Source organism: Uranotaenia lowii, chromosome 2 (assembly GCF_029784155.1).
Source record: "Uranotaenia lowii strain MFRU-FL chromosome 2, ASM2978415v1, whole genome shotgun sequence".
In the NCBI taxonomy this organism is placed as follows: domain Eukaryota; kingdom Metazoa; phylum Arthropoda; class Insecta; order Diptera; family Culicidae; genus Uranotaenia; species Uranotaenia lowii.
In genome coordinates, this window is record NC_073692.1 from 362,903,167 (window position 1) to 362,921,829 (window position 18,663).

Below are 18,663 nucleotides of genomic sequence, written 5' to 3' on the forward strand. Positions count from 1 at the left end.
ACGCAAGAATGCCGCAGGAAGACGGGCCAAACCAGCTCTTATTTAACAGATCGCACAGATCAGCTCTAACATTTGACTGAACATTTTGAACTATTTTTCCGTGTCACGATGACCAACGATGACCAGCGATGACCAACAGAACCCGCAGGTCGAAGCGCCAATAGTAAGTCGCATTGATGGCGTCAACAACAAAGCGCCTGATCCATTGCTTTTCTGCTGAAATGCTCGTAGCCTATCTTTCTGTAAAATCCTCAAAGTACTTTGGAAAGTGATTCTAAACAAGATTCACGAGAAGAGCTGGATTTCGATCTGGATGATCATGTGTTAACGCGGAAACGGAAAACTATTTGTGAACTGCAGTCTGCGAAATATAGTCTGTGCTTGGTTACTTGACACCTGATCGTAAACGTAGAACTACGTTGAGGTCCGTCTCGTCGTAGTTATCAAGGGTTCTCCTTCGCACTGCCCAAAGTGCTGCTTCAACAGGTTATGAGTTCAGCCCTAGTGGAAAGATGGAGAAGTGGAAAGGTGGACAGTCAATCAGCCAGGAAGATAATGGAAGGACAACGCACCAGGTTGTCGGATCAGGATCCAACTGAAAGGTAATCGGACCCGGAAGCCAGGCGATGATCGACAAGCCAGGAAAAGCGGGAGGTAGTCGGAAAAGTGCTCTAGAAGGTCGTTTGGCCGAATCCATTGAGAACGGACCGGAATCAATTCAAAGGTCGACAAACCGGGAGCCAGATGGAAGGTGGTCGAGCCGGTGAGGCGTTGAACCACAAGAAGAGCGTGGAGCCGAAGCCAAACAAGGTCGTCGGACCAGGACCGGGGTCATAGTAGGTCATCGAGTCAGATCCCGGTGAAGATCGTCGAGCCGCAATAAGGAATTCGTTACCAGAAGTCCACTGGAAGGTCGTCGGGTCCAGGCCAGATGGTGGTCGTCGGACCAGGGACCATGGAAGGTTGTCGAAGCAAGAGCTAAGTGAAAGGTCTTCAGACTTGCATGAAAGTCAATTGGAGGTCGTCGAGCCAGTAATCATGTATGGTCAACGAGCAGGAACCACTGGAAGATATTCGAGCAGGAAGCCAAATTAAAGGTCGGCGAACTGCAACAAGGGACAAGAGCGTCGTACAAATCAAAGTGACGATTGAGGTCCGGTGCGGGCGGTACGTACTTCCATATTTGCCGCCTGTGGGCCCGATACGACAGCAGACAACGTTGTACAGAGGATGTGTGCGGATTCCAACACTTGGCATGCGGTCGGCGATGGGTTCACCCGGATCATGACTGCCCTGCAGAGGAGCTGGAACCAACGGCAGTTAATATCATAAGTCATCCAATTGCACCCATGGACCCAGAGTAGCATACTGGGGGGGCTCGGTCGCTCGCCGTGCCTTGGAATGCAATCCGTAAAAAGGATTCACCACCTGGGTCATCAACTAAAAAAAAAGCCAGACCCCCGATGAGCTGCGTGCCGAGTGTGGCACAAACGTGGTGCGACTGGGTTCCCTGGTACCAGTACTCAGTTGCAAGAGGGAGGGGTCGTCACGCGTATCGGGTAATCGCGACCCCGATATGTGGGACGAACAAATGTTGGAGCGGGTTATGATCGATCTGCTTTTTGGGGAGGTTCCTGGCCCTATTAAAGAATAAGACACCTACCTTAAGAAGCGTAATCTGGTCCTCCTGTGGAATCTTGGTAAATGCTGGCAGTCCTTTGGCGAACTCCACGATTAGTTGTACTGTTAAGATTGTGATTTCCGTTATGTGCCGGAAGTGTACGTCATGCTGATCTTCTTCCTCGTTGGGGGAACCCTACAATAACAAAAAAAAATTGTAAACATTAGTGGTTCCTAGACCGAATTCCCTTGGCGATAGCCAACTCACGATCATTATCCTCTTGAGATCTTCCTCCGACGGCTGCTCGTAGCCGTCCTGGTACCAGATCAGTTTGTAGATGACGGCCATCTGGTTGGCCGTCAGCGGAGGTATGTTTCTTAGCCTATTTTCGTTTAGCAGTTTTTCCGGTAGCAGCTGAATCACATATGAAAATAGATAAAAAAAAACAGAGAAATTAGTATAAACAATTCGTCAAATATTTGGACACATCCAACTCACCGGAATGGCTGCGTGCGGCGGGGGATCACATTTCATCAGCACCGGCAGGACCTCGGCCCGGTAGGCGTTGTTCGTTGTACTAACGGTGGCCGTCGTCTGTACCTTGTCCTTCTCCTTCTGGGCCTTTTTCTCTTTTCGCTTCATGGCGCACTGGTTCTCGGGGACGACACACTCCGGTCGCATCCCCACCGCCAGACACTTCTTCAGTCGACACTCCTGGCACTTCCGCCGCATGTACATGTCCATCTCGCAGGCATGCCCGAACTTGCAGCAGTACACCGCATTCTTGGTCACGCTGCGCCGGAAGAAACCTAGAAAAACAAAAGATAACAGGGTAAATTAGTACATGCCCCAAGTAACACAGATTTAGCTAACTATAGCATTTGAAAGTTTTATTATGGTTTTATTGTGGCATTCTATATACAGCTTGTTTTAAAACTGTTTATTTATGGTCATGAAAAATGCTTGATCTTGATTGAACCATTTGATTTCAGATAGTTCTGAAAACGCTAATAAAGCAAGTATCCTTCGAATTCATGAGCGAATCCCTCGCGCGATGAATTTCTACCACGCGACACATCCCTCCTTGGGTCCTTGGGTAGCTCTACTTCTGCCATTGACGCCTATCAACATACTACGCTTGGTAACACGGATTCGTTAAGAAGCGATCCACAGTGTCAAACCTGATGTATTACACCAACTTCCTATCAACCGAAATCGAGAAGCGTCGACAAGTGGATGCAGTCTACTTTGACTTCAGTAATGTTTTCGACAAATTTCCTCATAGACTCGCTATTGAAAAGCTGGTTCACATGGGTCTTCCCCCTTGGATGACCGAATGGCTTCAATCGTATTTGACCGATCGAAGAGCGTTTGTCAAGATCAATACATCACGTTCGCGTATTTCTTATTTGGCCTCAGGTGTCCCGCAAGGCAGTATTCTAGGCCCTTTGATATTTGTTCTTTTTGTGAACGATCTGGCTTTCCGTCTGAAATCCTGTATGCTGCTATAAACTGATGATCTTAAGATCTACAAAATAATCTCATCGGTTCTAGATTGCCACGCTCTTCAATCTGACATCGACGAGCTTCTCCTGTGGTGCTTGGAAAATGGGATGCAGTTGAACATAAAAAAATGCAAGTCCATAACTTTAAGTCGCCGTCAGTCCAATGCGCAATGTCTGCTTCGAGTACAGTATCAACGGTACCAGCATCGATCAAGTCAGCTCCATGAACGATCTGGGCGTCATCGTTAATAAAAAAAACTAACGTTCAGCGATCATATCAGTGCCATCACAGCGAAGGCTTTCTCTGTTTTTGGATTCGTGAGGCGCAATTCACAATCTTTTCAGGATGTATACACTCTCACAGCTGTGTACTGTTCCTTGGTGAGAAGTGTATTGGAGTACGCCGCTTGTGTGTGGGCTCCTTACCATACATCTTGGAGTCTTCGAATCGAAAGAGTGCAGCGATCATTCATTCGTTACGCTCTCACCGCACTACTTACGGACAGAATAATCTTTTGACCAGCTGTTTTCAGTGTTTTAATGTTGTGAACAATTTGTTGGATTTTACTGGGTTCAAAACGATGTTTAAACATAGGATTAAGAACCTTAGATATTAAGATCAGTCTGTAGGATATTTGAATCCAAGACGGTGTGTGAAATAAATAAACTCAACAAACATTGGGCCTTTATTACCGGGATCACCGGGCCTTTATCAACGTATCAGGTTCTACGGAGAGCCCTACTCCCTTCGAATCAGTCGGGATGATTCCCGTCAACGTCATCAGTCGTCCCGGCCCTGAGTTCGTCTGTGGCCTAGGGGTTCTCCACCCTGTGAGCTCAGACAAGTATGGCCCTAATGACCATTCTCCTCTTCCTGATGGTTCCTTCCCTTCCAGCATTCGAGGCTCTAGCTCTGCGATGGAATCTTATGATTCTCTCCATGTACTACCAGAATGTCGGGGTTGTAAACTCCTGTCTAGCAGATTATCTGCTCGCCAACTCTTGTTCCTGCTACGATGTCGTCGTTTTCACAGAAACATGGTTGAACGACCGTATCATCTCGAGTCAGATATTTGGACCAGATTGAGTTGTTTTTTGAACACTGGAGGTTGAGTTCTAATTGCTGTTAAATCCGATTTCCATGCACTGCTCATTGACGATGACTCCTGGCACGACATGGAAGTTGAAGTCGACGCGAGATGTCACCCTAGCAAAGTCTTTTTCTCGCTGCATATCCAAAGTGAGCACTCTCTCTGCGCCCCCCAAGACGATATTCTCGTCATTGGTGACTTCAATATGCCCGGTTTGAAGTGGTGCTCCAACCATGGTAGCTTTTTGCACCCGGATCCTGTGTGCTCTACATTCTCGGCGCCTTTAAACATCATACTAGACTCCCTGAGTACGGCAACCTTGCGTCAAATTAACAAAGTCTCTAACGAAAACGGCCGTATGTTGGATCTCTGCTTTGCTAGCGATGGTTCTCGTGTTCCGACCATTGATTCGGCTCCTGCTCCGTTTGTTAAGGCAGTTTCGCATCATCCATCTTTACTTGTCTCGCTTGAGTTCACAAAATCAACACCTTTCTATCTCGACTTCAAGAAAGCGGATTTCGGTATTATCTCCTACATTTTGGTCACCATCAACTGGGAATCTGAACTCGATCTATTGAATCCCAATGCTGCGGCCGAAACCTTTTCGCATATTTTAAATTTCGTTATCGACCGCTACGTGACTCCCTGGTCCGAAAGAACTGCGTCAACTGAAGAAGGCCAAGAGATGTGCCCTTAGAAATCACCATAAGCTCAAATCCTCTCAAACTAAGGATGTATATCGAAGACCGCTTAAAAAAAGCCAGTAATCGAGGGTATCAAAACTATCTTTTCTGAGTACAACTTAACCTCAAGTCCAACCCAAAATCGTTCTGGGAGCATGTCAAAAGTCAGCGGAATGAACCTGGTATTCTTACTCAAATGTTTCTGGATGGCAACACTGCGAACTCTGATTGCGGAGTCAGTGCTCTTTTTGCCCAAAAATTCTCTTGTACCTTTGCCACTGTTTCAACATCCCCAGAACATGTGGAGAGTGCTGTTAAGAATGTTCCGCCACTCAGCTTCTGCATGAGCACGATTGTATTTAGTAGAGGATTCGATCATATCTGAAGCAGTGACAAAGCTCAAAAACTCCCTCTCTACAGGCCCGGACGGTATAAACTTTTTTTTATTTATTTATTTATTTAATGTCTTTGATAGAAACCATACAGACATATCTTAAACTAAACATGAGTTATGTTCTAAGACTACGAATATTATTTCTAAACACTTCTTTGGATTGATTAAAATTAAAAACGTTAGACACTTCATTAAAAACACGACAACAATTATGCATAGGGTTATTTTGGGCAAAAACTGTGCGACTAGATGGAATCAACAAAAAGTTCTGTTGACGAAGACGTCTCGCTGGAGCATGAATGTGGATGCTTTGTAGCAGTAGAGGACAGTCAATATTGTTCATCAACAAATCGAAAACAAACATTCTTTGGATGTAAAGTCTGCTTCATTTAATATTGGAACAAATTCTTTTGCTCATTGTGGCGCTCCTAGTGGACGGATTTGGAAACTTTTTTCACCCACGTGTCGGGAAATTCATTACCTTTCACCATGTATTTATGTCATAACACCAAACGATAGCATTTTGTAAACAACCGCCATGGAAGCCGAACGGAGAGATCCAATTGTGCACAGTTTTCTTACGAGTACGAGTACGAGAATTTCTTCGAAACAGCAATGAATAATTTTTTAATTTTTTTTTATGAAAGAGTAAAGAAAATGCTACATTTGTATGAAAAACAAATTATGAATTCGTTAATAAATGACTGAACTACAAGCAATTGTTTGTGTTCCAATATTAAATGAAGCAGACTTTACATCCGTCGAACTTGGTCAGCACTTGGTCGTACAGCTTTCGAGCACGGATTCTGGCCACATTGTTCTGCTTCAGCGTCCGATTTGGCTGTTTGCTGGCTCGGAATGACCTTATTCCTTCCCGGAGACGAATTCGTCGCACCGTACTGTGAGCGGCCTGGAACTTATTGGCCAAATCGCGGTCTGAAAGATTGGGATTCCTCTTGACGGCCTTGATGACTTTCCCACGCAGTTTCCGGTCGACAGTTCCACTCCGACGCTTCGAATGCGGCTTCCGAGCCGTCGTCAATGTTTCCTTGTACTGCTTGATAACACGCCATACGGTATTTCTGGGCATTTTAAGCTGTTTAGCTAATAGCTAATAGCTAATATTGGAACACAAACAATTGCTTGTAGTTCAGTCATTTATTAACGAATTCATAATTTGTTTTTCATACAAATGTAGCATTTTCTTTACTCTTTCATAAAAAAAAATTAAAAAAATTATTCATTGCTGTTTCGAAGAAATTCTCGTACTCGTACTCGTAAGAAAACTGTGCACAATTGGATCTCTCCGTTCGGCTTCCATGGCGGTTGTTTACAAAATGCTATCGTTTGGTGTTATGACATAAATACATGGTGAAAGGTAATGAATTTCCCGACACGTGGGTGAAAAAAGTTTCCAAATCCGTCCACTAGGAGCGCCACAATGAGCAAAAGAATTTGTTCCAATATTAAATGAAGCAGACTTTATATTCGTCTGCGTCGCAGGGTCTCAAGACTTATTAGATTGCATCTTTCAGCATACGGTGGCAGTCGAACGGCATCATTCCACGGCAGTCGACGGAGTGCAAATCGTAGGAACTTCTTTTGTACCCTTTCTAATCTTTCAGTGTGTACTGTTTGATGTGGCGCCCAAACTACCACGGCGTATTCCAGAACGCTGCGCACCAAGGCGCAGTAAACCGCTTTAAGACAATATACATCCTCAAACTCAACAGTGTTTCTACGAATAAAGCCAAAAATGGCAAAGGCTTTTGCGGTTGTGGCGGCTATGTGTTCTGAGAAACTCAGTTTCTGATCAAAAATAACTCCGAGATCTTTAATCGAAACTACTCGTTCCATTTCTGCTGTGTCCATTTTGTAGGCAAAACGAAGTGGAGTTCTAGCTCTGCAGAAAGTAATGCATCGGCATTTACTGGCATTAGCTTCCATCCCATGAGACTTGCACCAGTCCAAAAGTGTCGAGATGTCGGCTTGAAGTGCTGCACAGTCCACTGGTGATTCGATTTTCCGATAAATCTTAAGGTCATCTGCGTACATCAATTTGGAGGATTGCAGTAAACAGGCAAGATCATTAACAAAAAGGATGAAGATTAGTGGTCCTATGTGGCTACCCTGGGGAACACCGGAAGGGACGTCAAATGGCTGAGATATGATTCCTCGTAGATTCACAAATGCTCGTCGGTTTGTCAAGTAGGAGTAGAGCCATTTTGTAGACCATGACGGAAAGCCGTAGCGTTCTATTTTCCTGATGGCGATTTCATGTGGAACTTTATCAAATGCTTTTGAGAAATCTATGTAAATGGCATCTACTTGTTGCTTTTTGCTGATAGCGGTATGGAGTGTGGCAGAGTAGCTCATCAGATTCGAGACCGTTGACCTTTTTTTCATGAAACCATGTTGGTGTTCGGTTATTATTGGTTTAGCAGCGTTGTAAAGTCTCTCGTAGATAATTGACTCAAAAACCTTTGACAAGCAACAGAGAATCGAAATAGGTCTGTAGTTCTCCACGCTATGACTGTTTCCCGAATTGTGTATTGGTGTTATAGCGGCCGTCTTCCAAATGCTAGGGAAAATACCTTCGTTAAGTGACCGATTAAAGATGATTTGCAGTGGTTCGGCAAGTGATTCCGCATGCCCAGTATAAGACACGGCGGAATGCCATCTGGGCCTGGTCCTTTCGACGGATCGATAGTTTTCAGAGCTGCCAAGACTTCATGCTGGGTTAGAAGCGGCTGAGGAAGGTTGATGTCAAATGCAGGCAATGTTGCGAAGTTTTCGTTAATAGCAGGTGGCATTTGTGTTGAATAAACGCTCTTAAAAAAATCTGCAAAAAGGTTTGCAGATTCACAGGTAGTTTCGGAGGAGCGCCCGTCAAACGATATTGGCGATGGAAAGCTGCTGGTACGACGTCTAGACTTGATAATTTTCCAGAATTCAGAAGGATTGCTTTTCACTTCCCTCTCCATATCATTGACATATCTCCTGAAAAGAGTGTTGCGTAACGCTGAGTAATCAGCTTCCGTTGATGCTAGATCGGCTTTATTTGCTGCTGTTTTATTCAAGAAGTATCGTTTGCGTATCTTGCGTAGCCTGTTTCTTAAACGACGAACCATCTAAGAAGATCTAATCCAAGAAGGTGCTGCTTCTTAATCGCCCAGTATTTCTCAATGGGGCGGAGCTTTGGAGTGTCGAGAGGGTTGAACATTTTCGGCACGAAATTGACCTTATTGTTCGCATACCACTTTGGCACGTCCTTGGAGTAGTGGCATGAGGTCAAATCCGGCCAGAAGATTGTTGGGACGTTGTGGGCCTTCAGGAGAGAAAGCAGCCGCTTCTGGGGGCACTCTTTCATGTACATCTGTCCGTTCATCGTGTCTTAGGTCACGAAAGGTGCAATCGGCTTACCGCACGTGCAGATGGCTTCCCAAACCAGGAATTTATTCACAAATTTTGACATCTTCTGAGTGCGGACATGCACCGGAACGCTGAACCTATCCATGGCCGTGCAGCTTCTGCAGGTGCAGCTTCTTAGCCACATCACGAACGGAGGCGTTCGAGTTTCGGTTGAAGGCCCCAACTACGTGGTTGTGATTTTTGGTGTTGTATGGAATACTTTTTCCTTCACTTCTGGGCTTCCGATCGGTGGTCAATCGTTCCTCCAACCGCTTAATCACTCGCGACACCGTGAAATCCGCAATTCCCAACGTTTTAGTTATGGAACGATGCGAGAGATCCTTTTGTTCTCGTGATGAATGGGCAAGATTTTATCACGCACAAGCTGTTCTTTCCACTCCATTTCCGCAATTTTTGATCACAGCACAAGACGTTAGAACTCGCAGGATGTAAACAATGCACGATGAACTAAATCTACTCAAATTTTCATAAAATTCTACTCAACGGTTAATCAGTTAGAGCAATTTCATTTCATTTTAATTCTCAAAACTGAAATTAAAATTTGTTTTCCTTTTTTAACGAAGAATTATTATAACCTATTATTTAAAATAAAGAATTCGAAAACTATTACATTGGAAAATTGAGCATTTTACTATATTTCATAGATCTTATACTGACCTTTACATCCTTCGCAGGTGAGGGCGTTGTAGTGATAGCCGCTGGCTCGATCCCCGCACACCAGACACAGTTCCTCCTGCTGCCGGGGCGTCGGACCCTTCTTCTGCTTCTTGGCATCGTTCCCATCCGGCGTATATCCATTGAGACTACTCGACGGCGAAAGATCTTCACGACCTGTTGAGAAAAGGAAAGAGAAAAAAACGGAAATGAAATTTATGAAGCACAATCAAAAGTTGTGGTTGTTGAATATTCGAACAGGGGCATTAACATTCAATGATCAAATTCCCCCATCCTCACAACCTTCTCAAGAAAAAAAAACGAATCCCCAAAAGAAGGATGCATTCGGCTGACAATCGAAAATCGTTACAATCCTAATTTGTTGCTGCTGCTGCTGCGAATCGCGGTGCTTTTTCGGCAACAGATTTTTTGTCCTTCGATAAGTACCTGGTACCGACTTCATTCAGGAAGCACCTCGGAAATTGCATAATTAAACGTTTCGTTGTTGAAATTACCGGCTTCTGTTTTGCGATTCGCCGGCCAGTTGTAAGATCATTGAGCACACTCATCTGCTTTTTTTTTATCCCCACTCATTCGTCCATTCATTCATTTGATTCGATTCGTGCATCACGAGTTAGAAATGTGACTTAAGGTTACCGAACTTTGAGTAGACTTTTTTCTCTCGTAAAAGTACAATTTAGTTTTTTGTTTTCATTTGTATCTGAGAAGAATGATAAGTTTTCGGCGTTGCATTAATAGACTACGGAAGATAAAAGATGGTAACCCTATCCAAATGCAGGTAACATATTGCTTCCGGTCGATCATCAATTAAATTCGACTACACATTGTTGGCAAGTCAAAGCTCTGTGATAAATTTGTCGTTTAAAACTAATCTTTTTATTTTCATTTTTTTTAACATTTAACCACAAAAATGTTCAAGAGAAATGTTTAAATTTCAAACATCAATTGAAACGTTTCTACCCTGATCCTAATCAATTATACTCTTATCAATCCTGACCATAAATTGGGGTCATTCTGAGAGGAGGAAAAAAAACTTTCCAACAATTTCTAAGGAATTCTATGGCGTAATTGCCTGTTTATACCTCACCAATCTGACGAAACTGATGATGATGATGGTGATGGTGAACCTTCAAAGTCAAAGGATTAGCTCAGCTGTGAGATCGGTACTTGCTGATTGGTTCCTCGGGAGATAAGACACGTCTGAGTTTTTCTTCTAGTTGGGTTCAGGTTGGACCTATGAACCATAGTTGAAGTAAACGAAGTCGGGAATTTTTTTTCTAAATGTTCAAATTTAAACATTAGTAGGTAATGAAAAAAAAATTGTTCCATTTTAGATTCATGGTGAATCATCATCAGAAAAGTGGCTGAGGACGTAAGGACGTTAGATGATGCATAATAACCGATTTCTAAGAATGATTAAACATTCTAAACTCTGACGGAAAAAGCGTGGCATTAGAACTTGGTAAACTCTTTCCCTGACGAATCGAATTTTCACTAGATCTTCATACATAGTTTCCAATTGGCTCCAACTGGTTAGTGGTAAAAATAATGTCACAATATTTTGAGAAAATACAAAACAAAATAATACTTAGCTCCCGGTTTTAATTTATCTTCAACATGCAAAATCCTTTTGAGATCGCTGTATTCGTTTTTAATTACTTTTGTATGGCTAACACAGGAAAACCTGGGATTCGTCCTTTTTCACCAACATTTTTCTTCATTAGCTTCCAAATTTCACTCCAATGCTCTGCGAGGTGCAGCCAACTGTAAGCATCTTTTTTCCCGGGAAATTCTCTTCTACATTCCTATAATATTCAATAGAACTTCATGTTAAATCTTCGGTTTTGGCTTTATTTTAGCAAAAAATCAACTCTTTGGATTCGAATTTAAGAGGTCTCGAAAAATTCTCTTCTAAAGTTAAACTCTTCTTTCCATGAAACCACTTCGATGCCACAACATCGACAGACACAGCCCAAGATAGGTAGATCAATAGGTATAACATTGCGCCTAACCTCAATCGACAGAACCGTGTAAACGCAGGGTCAAAGTAGTTAGTCAAGAAATTTCGAACGATATGTATGAGATTTGAAACAAAATTACAATTGATGGAAAATTGAGGGGTCTTATTGTTCAAATAAGTGATCAGTCGCAAACCTTGAAATAACTTGTATTTAGTAAAATTTATGTTCAAAAGCTTTCTATGACTACGAGTCAGTTTTTCTATGTCAATTTAGCAATATTTCAGCAAATATTAGAATTTCGGAAAGCATTTTTTCAAATGTAGTTGTAAAAACATGCTAAATATGACTTTTAACTACTTGTAATGAATGCTTCTTTATTTCAGATAGTACAAAATTTAAAAAAAAATCAGTTATGAGGAAGTTAGCAAAAAGATTTCTTTTAACTCATTAAAAAAGCTACGTTAAAAAAACGTATTCCATACGCACAAGGGCCTAATGCATTGTAAATACTTTGGTGAACATTTTTTTTTTTGTAGAATTAAAAAATCAGTAGTTTTTCTAGAAAACTAATGTTTAAAAAAAATTGATACATTTATGTGGAATTTCTATAATTAATTTTTGGTTGGCTTACTAATACATACGCTATCCTGGTCATTACCTACCGAGTTCAAAGTTTGAAAATCGAATGTAATTTTTTTTTAAATTAATTTCAATCATTTTTGCTTATTTGTACGTCGCGTCGTATTACTTGGGGGCCGGTCATCCGGCCGAAAGATGTTAGGCCGAAGGTCGCTAGGCTGAATGGGTTAAAAGGCCGAAGGATGTTCGGCCGAATAGGGCGATAGGCCGAATGGGACATTGGGCCAAAGGTTATTTGGCCGAATATTATAAGGCCGAATGGTCATCAGGCCGAATGGACGATAGGCCGAATGGTCGTAAGACCGAATGGCCATAAGGCCGAATGGTTATTTGGCCGAATGGTTATTTGGCCGAATGGTCATTAGGCCGAATGGTTGTAAGGCCGATTGGTCGCAAGGCCGAATGGATGCAAAGCCGAAAGGTCGCTAGGCCAAATGGTCACTAGGCCGAATAGTCGCAAGGCCGAATTTATGCCAGGCCGATAAGAAATATTAACTATTGTTTGCATTTTGAAGCGAATGGTAGCTAGGCCGAATGTTTGTAAGGCCGAATGGTCATTGGGCCGAATAGTCATCAGGCCGAATGGATGCAAGGCCGGATTCGACCATTCGGCTTGCGACCATTCGGCCTATCGTCCATTCGGTCTTACGACTATTCGGCCTAATGACCATTCGACCTTACGAACATTTGGCCTATCGTCCATTCGGCCTAGCAGCCATTCGGCCTAACGACCATTCGGACTAACTGCTTTTTGCCCCAAAATGCAAACAAGCGTTGATATGTCTTATCAGCCTGGCATACTTTCGGCCTAATGAACGTTCGGTCTAACGACCGTTCGGCCTAATGACCATTCGGCCTTACGACGATTCAGCCTTACGAAGATTCGGCCTTATGACCATTCGGCCTAATGACCATTCGGCCAAATGACCATTCGGCCAAATGACCGTTTGGCCTGATGACCATTCGGCGTAATAACTATTCGGCCTTATGACCTTTCGGCCTAACAGCCTTCGGCTGGTTAACCGTCGGCCAAATAACCCATTCGGCCTAGTTGCCTATTCGCCAGATAACCCATTCGGCCGAATGACCTTCAGCCGAATGGCTTTCGTCCTCATGACTTTCGGCCGAATGACCCAGCCTCGTATTACTTTAGTATACGGCAGGATATTTGTTTCTGATCAAGAGTAAAACTTTTTTTTCCTTCATCTTAACACAAATTTCTCAGGTGTTAATGTTAAACCAATAATCTCAACGATCTGTAGAAATCATTCTCGCTTTTCCGAGATAACTTTAGTTAAGGCTAAAAAAGTTGTTCGTTTGTAGATCGTTTATCTCATCGCTAGATTCGTTGGAACTATAATACTGGAACAAATATCAAATTCTTTTTTTTATGTCAACCCCCTCCTCTTGATTTTTCCGAAAATCTCGAAGGGGGAAATTAGTAAAGTATAAAGTAATTTGTTGAAAAATTTGATGAATTCTTAAAAAATTCAAACATTTGAAAAAGCGAAAGTCAAGTTGTAGAAGATGAGAATTGTATCACCTTTTGTATTCGAGATTTTTCAAATTTACGATCTAAAATCCCTTCCTCGTGATGTTTCAACTCCAAGTGCCATGAAGGATTTCAAATTAGTCCGACCTAATTTAAAGTAAATCAGAACAATAAATCAACATGAGTAACATAAAATAAAATGTAGTATTTCCTGGCGAGAGGCGAAAGGTTTGTACTAACTTTTGTTCATTAAAAGTACTAAACATTCAGGGATGAATACATTTTAAATCACGACAATTTTTTCATTTTCATTAGCTTTGCTGCAAATTTTATTTTTAAAATAACTTAGTCTTAATAAGTACTTTAAGCCGATTAAGCCTTTGGTGGCACTGTTTTATGGAACTTTGGTATCTTAAAATTGGTATTCCTAGAATTAAAGAAGGTAAATTTAAACTTATACTTATCTATCTTTCTTCCTGCCTGCTGTTCCCCCCTCGGAAACTACTGAACCGATTTGCGAGAAACTTGGCAGGTAGGGGTATTGGAGGCTCGGGAAGATTCCTATTATGGTTTGAGACCGCTCCCTCTCACAGGAAGGAGGGAGGGGGCCTTCCAAACAAAAGACAAAAGTTTGCATAACTCGAGAATCGATCAAGCAAATGGTGCCAAATTTGGTATACGGAGGTATTTGGGCTCGAGAAATATTTCTATGATGGGGGTCTAAACTTCCTTATTTCCAATAGATAGATAGAAAGGAGAAAAGGAGCTTTTCTTACAATTTTTTACTCAACTCAAAATCTAATCAAGCAAATGGAACCAAATTTGGCATAATATGGTATTAGGGTACGAAAAATGATTCGATGAATATTTAGGAATATATGAAGACGGAGGGTGGTTCTCATACAACTTTTTACATAACTGGAGAACTCATCGAACAAATGGAATCAAATTTGGCATGGGAGTGTATTTGGGAATCAGGAATTTTTTTTATGAGTATGTTCTTCAGTTATGTACGCCACACCTATTTCCTCATTGGAAGAAGGGAGGTTAAGAACCCTTCAGTTATGTATAGGCGGGCATACATAACTGAAGAACAAATCAATCAAATAGAACCAGATTTGGCATGGAAGAGTATTTGAGAAATAAAATGTTTCAATCAATATTTGGTACCACTTGAGGAGATAGGAAAAGAATTTCTTTGCAATTTTTTGCATAACTCGAGAATTTATCAAGCAAATGGAACCAAATTTGGCATTGGGGAGCATAAGTTACGAAAATTGGTTGTATAATTAATTTAAATTCTTCCTTTGGGGATATAGGAAGAGAGTAGGGAGACTCCCGTACCAAACTTCACATGGAAAACGATTTGAGCACGAGAAATGGTTTTTTTAGAATTTGAGACACCACTCTTTTTTAAATAAGTTTATAGGAAGGAGGGAGGATCCCTAAAACAATTTTGTTTTGTAATAACTTGAGCCTTAATCAAGAAAATGGAATCATATTTGGCATGGGAAGATATTTGGTTACGAGAGGCAATTTTTTTTTCATATTTTATTCGGCATGAATTGAAGTTCATGGAAACAAATCTCGAAAAACAAAATTAAAGGTTAAGTTTCATTAGAAAAATGAAATTATCTTTAATTCAAAATTATACCTACAATAAAAATTAAGAATTCAAATATTTTTTACAAACTCAACTTGTTTTAAGAATGTGTAACAAAGCACATCGGGTCAGCTAGTACTTATATATATTTTGAATTTTATAACATTCAATCGAAGAAAAGAAATCCGAACTTTGAGATGACTCAACGCTTGTAAACAAAATATGCTTCTATGTTTCAATTCTTTTAAGCTTATCATAGTTGTGTCTTGCTCTTTCATTTGGAATGATTTTATCATGAAATATCAACAACTCACTAGTTATTTGGTCATTTCTGATTGGGTGGCGAATTATGGCATCATTTTTTTTTCTAATCCTAATAAAACCTTCATTGAAACAGCCAAAATAAGGAAACGAATTTATGAAAAAAAAACAAATATCGCCTTGTGGAATGTAAGAAACGTAGAAAACTACACCAAATAACAAAAAATTGCCAAAATTACACCACACCCACTTGCTGAATTTCTTTGCCAAAGTTTTTGGTGTTTTAGTTTAATCTTAAGTCAATAGCTATTTTAAGTAAATTTGCTCATTAAATTTCCTAATATCCTCTGAACAATTTGCGGTTTTGAAAGATTTTTAAACACTGTATTTTTTAAATCTCAAAGCTATAAAAATTATTGCCTGTTTTCTTAATTTTGACATAAATCATTGTTTGGTTCAAATTGAACCGTTCAATAGATATACTAAGCAAAAGCTCAACTTTCTTCAGATCAACATATTTGACACTTAGCATGGAATAATCATTTTTGTGTGGTTTTGTAATCCGAAGAGTTAATGATTAAAACTGTCGAATTTAAAGTTTATTCTTAATTTGCAGATTGTAGACGTCGCCAAATTTATTTTAAAACCGCAAAATTATATCGAAAATTTTATCTGATAGTATCACTCCTTGGCGTTAGAATAATCAATAGACTGAATCGATTTGAAGTCATTTTCAAATTTCTCAAACTCTGGGGTCTAAAAAGCTTCGCTTTGGTTCAAAACTCATTAATGATTTTTTGCAGAATTTTAAGTAACGTTTACACGAGTAAATTTGAACATAAAGGGTTGTATGAGAAAATTAAATATTTTGTACTGAAATTTTCCGCTGAACAACTTTGTCGAAGATCATAACTTCGTACCTTATTAGTCAAATAAGTTATTAGCTGTCTAACAGGGATATGTCTTTTGGCATTGATAAACAATAAATTTAATTGACATCCCTGCTGGGTGCCTAGCGAGATATTGCATGACTACTTTTTATGCAATACTTCGCAAGGCACTAGCAGTGATGTCAATTAAATTTATTGTTTATCAATGCTCAAAGACATGTCCCTGTTGAACAGTTAATAACTTTTTTGCCAGATAACATACGATGTTACAGTCTTGGATAAAGTTGTGAAGGGAAAAATTTCCTTTGAAGAATTAATAAATTGGCACAAAAGTGAACAGGCTAGGTTCTACAGAAGAAACCAAAATGAGGTTGATTTTCAGTTTAAAATATTCAATTTTCCCATACAAACCTAAAGTTAAATTTACTCATGTAAACGTTACCTAAAAATTCTGAAAAAAAATCATGGAAGAGTGTTGAACCAAGACGGAGCTTTTTAGACCCCAGGGTATGTAAAATTCAAAAATGAACCCAAATTGACTGAGTCTAATGTTCAATATGTATTGTCAACTTCAATAGAAGATTCCGCTTTTCACAAATTAGAGTTGAGAAGGTACCTATTCAATATTTTTGACATTGGACTTCTGTTCTCAAAAGCGAATAACTACTATTTTTTTTCTGAGATACATAGGTTTAAAAAAACATTTTTGTCAATTACAATCAAACCTTGATAAGTGTGAACTGGATAAGCGAGGAACCTCTATAAGTGATAGGAATCGCAAAGTTCCATGACTTTTATAGCAAAAAACCTCTAAAAGTGGGAATCAAAAACCTCAATAAGCGAGAGTTTTTTTTTATCTAGGCTGAGAAAATCGAAAAAATAACATTCTCAAAGTGAAATTATGGTTCAAAATTAAATTGTAGAACGGACGAACTGTAAAATAGTCAATAGCTTCAAAATAGTGTATCTTTTCTTTGTTTTAAAACTTTTTTTTTTAATTATTGAACTGATTCGAGATTTTTTTTGCTTTTACAAGCCTTATTTGCATTTATTTGATCCTTGCCTTGGATAAGTGGGAAATCTCTTTGAGCGAGAAAAAAAGTTTAGTCCCTTGGACTTTCGCTTATCAAGATTTTACTGAATATGTTTGTACATATGATAGCAAAAAGAAATAAATATCAAGTCCTTTCTTATTCTGAATCCAGCACGAAAAAAGAATTTTCAATTATGGTAACAAAAAATACTTGGATTTGGTTTTCGAAATTTCAAACTTTACTCTCACAGTCTGTCCCTTATCTATAGATGTATAGATGAAAGATTTTTAGAGGTTCTGTTAACAAATGACACTTTAACCTTGCGAAAAAGGTTTTTCTTTCGTTTTTTAACCTGAAGATATTTTTTAAAATATAGATACAGTGATGTGATTTCTGAATTCCAGCATATTTAACCAAGTTTAAGACAACACTGAAGTCTCAATGCCGAACTTACAGAAACAACTTTTTAAAACTATTTTCTTACATTTTTTTGCTTGTGTTTCCTTTGACATTCTTTGATACTTTTGCGTACAGTCGATTCTCCCTCATTTGGAGCGTTCAGCTCAATTTGCCTCTTCACAAGCAGTGTAATTTGTCAGATTTGTATTTCCTTTAATTTAGAATCAGATAGTGAAATTCCTGAAATTCCAAACTTTTTAAGGGGGGGGGGGGGGGGGTGGTAGGGTCTAACACTTTCAAAAAATCGATTTTTTGATTTTTTATTTTCTTATTGTAAAACATTTCAAGAATGCCTTTATCTCCTCCTATCTAATACTGCAAGTAAGCAAGAGCAGAAACTTCAAACGCGTTTTTCTCGAAAGCACATTTTTAAAGTCCGTGGACATCGTCATTTGAAAACTACTTATCCGATTCTATTCAAATTTGGAACATATTTTCTACATATAAAATACCAGACCCCAACGTTTTTCTTTTTTGTTTTTTTTTTACTTTGGGGAAATTTTACAGGTGAAAAATGGCGGATTTTTTCGTGAAAAATCGTAGTTTTTACTTCAAACAGCCACAAAAATTTCATAAAAAAATGTTTAAGTTAAATAAAAACGTTGGGGTCCAGAAAAACATCTATTAAAAATATTTTGCTCTGATTTTTTGACTTCAGATGATTCTGTGCTGAGATACAGTGTCCACCGCAAATCCTGTTTTCTAAAAGGCATCCTCGAAAGTGCTCCGTCACCGGCCCATTTTTCAATATTTTTCTACGAAAAAATTACTAAACGTTCTTTTAACAATGCTTTGTATAATGCAAAAAATTTGAATACATTTGTTTGAACGATAGCTCTAGAAAAAAATCATGAAAATGTTGTTTTTTATAGATTCTTGGTTCTGTTTTTTATTTCGCTCATCCAACTTCATACACCAATTTA

The 18,663-nt window shown here is 39.8% G+C and overlaps 1 protein-coding gene across 1 annotated transcript in view; it reads right to left on the reverse strand.

Annotated features, from left to right (window-relative positions):
- Positions 1–18,663, reverse strand: part of LOC129740905 (ecdysone receptor-like) — a 618,558-nt gene that overhangs the window by 12,562 nt on the left and 587,333 nt on the right. The window contains exons 5-8 of the mRNA XM_055732554.1: positions 9,384–9,557; positions 2,120–2,430; positions 1,889–2,035; positions 1,664–1,816 (exon numbers count right to left, since the gene is read on the reverse strand). Of these exons, the coding sequence (XP_055588529.1) occupies positions 1,664–1,816; positions 1,889–2,035; positions 2,120–2,430; positions 9,384–9,557 (785 nt within the window). The remainder of the gene's footprint in view (positions 1–1,663; positions 1,817–1,888; positions 2,036–2,119; positions 2,431–9,383; positions 9,558–18,663) is intronic.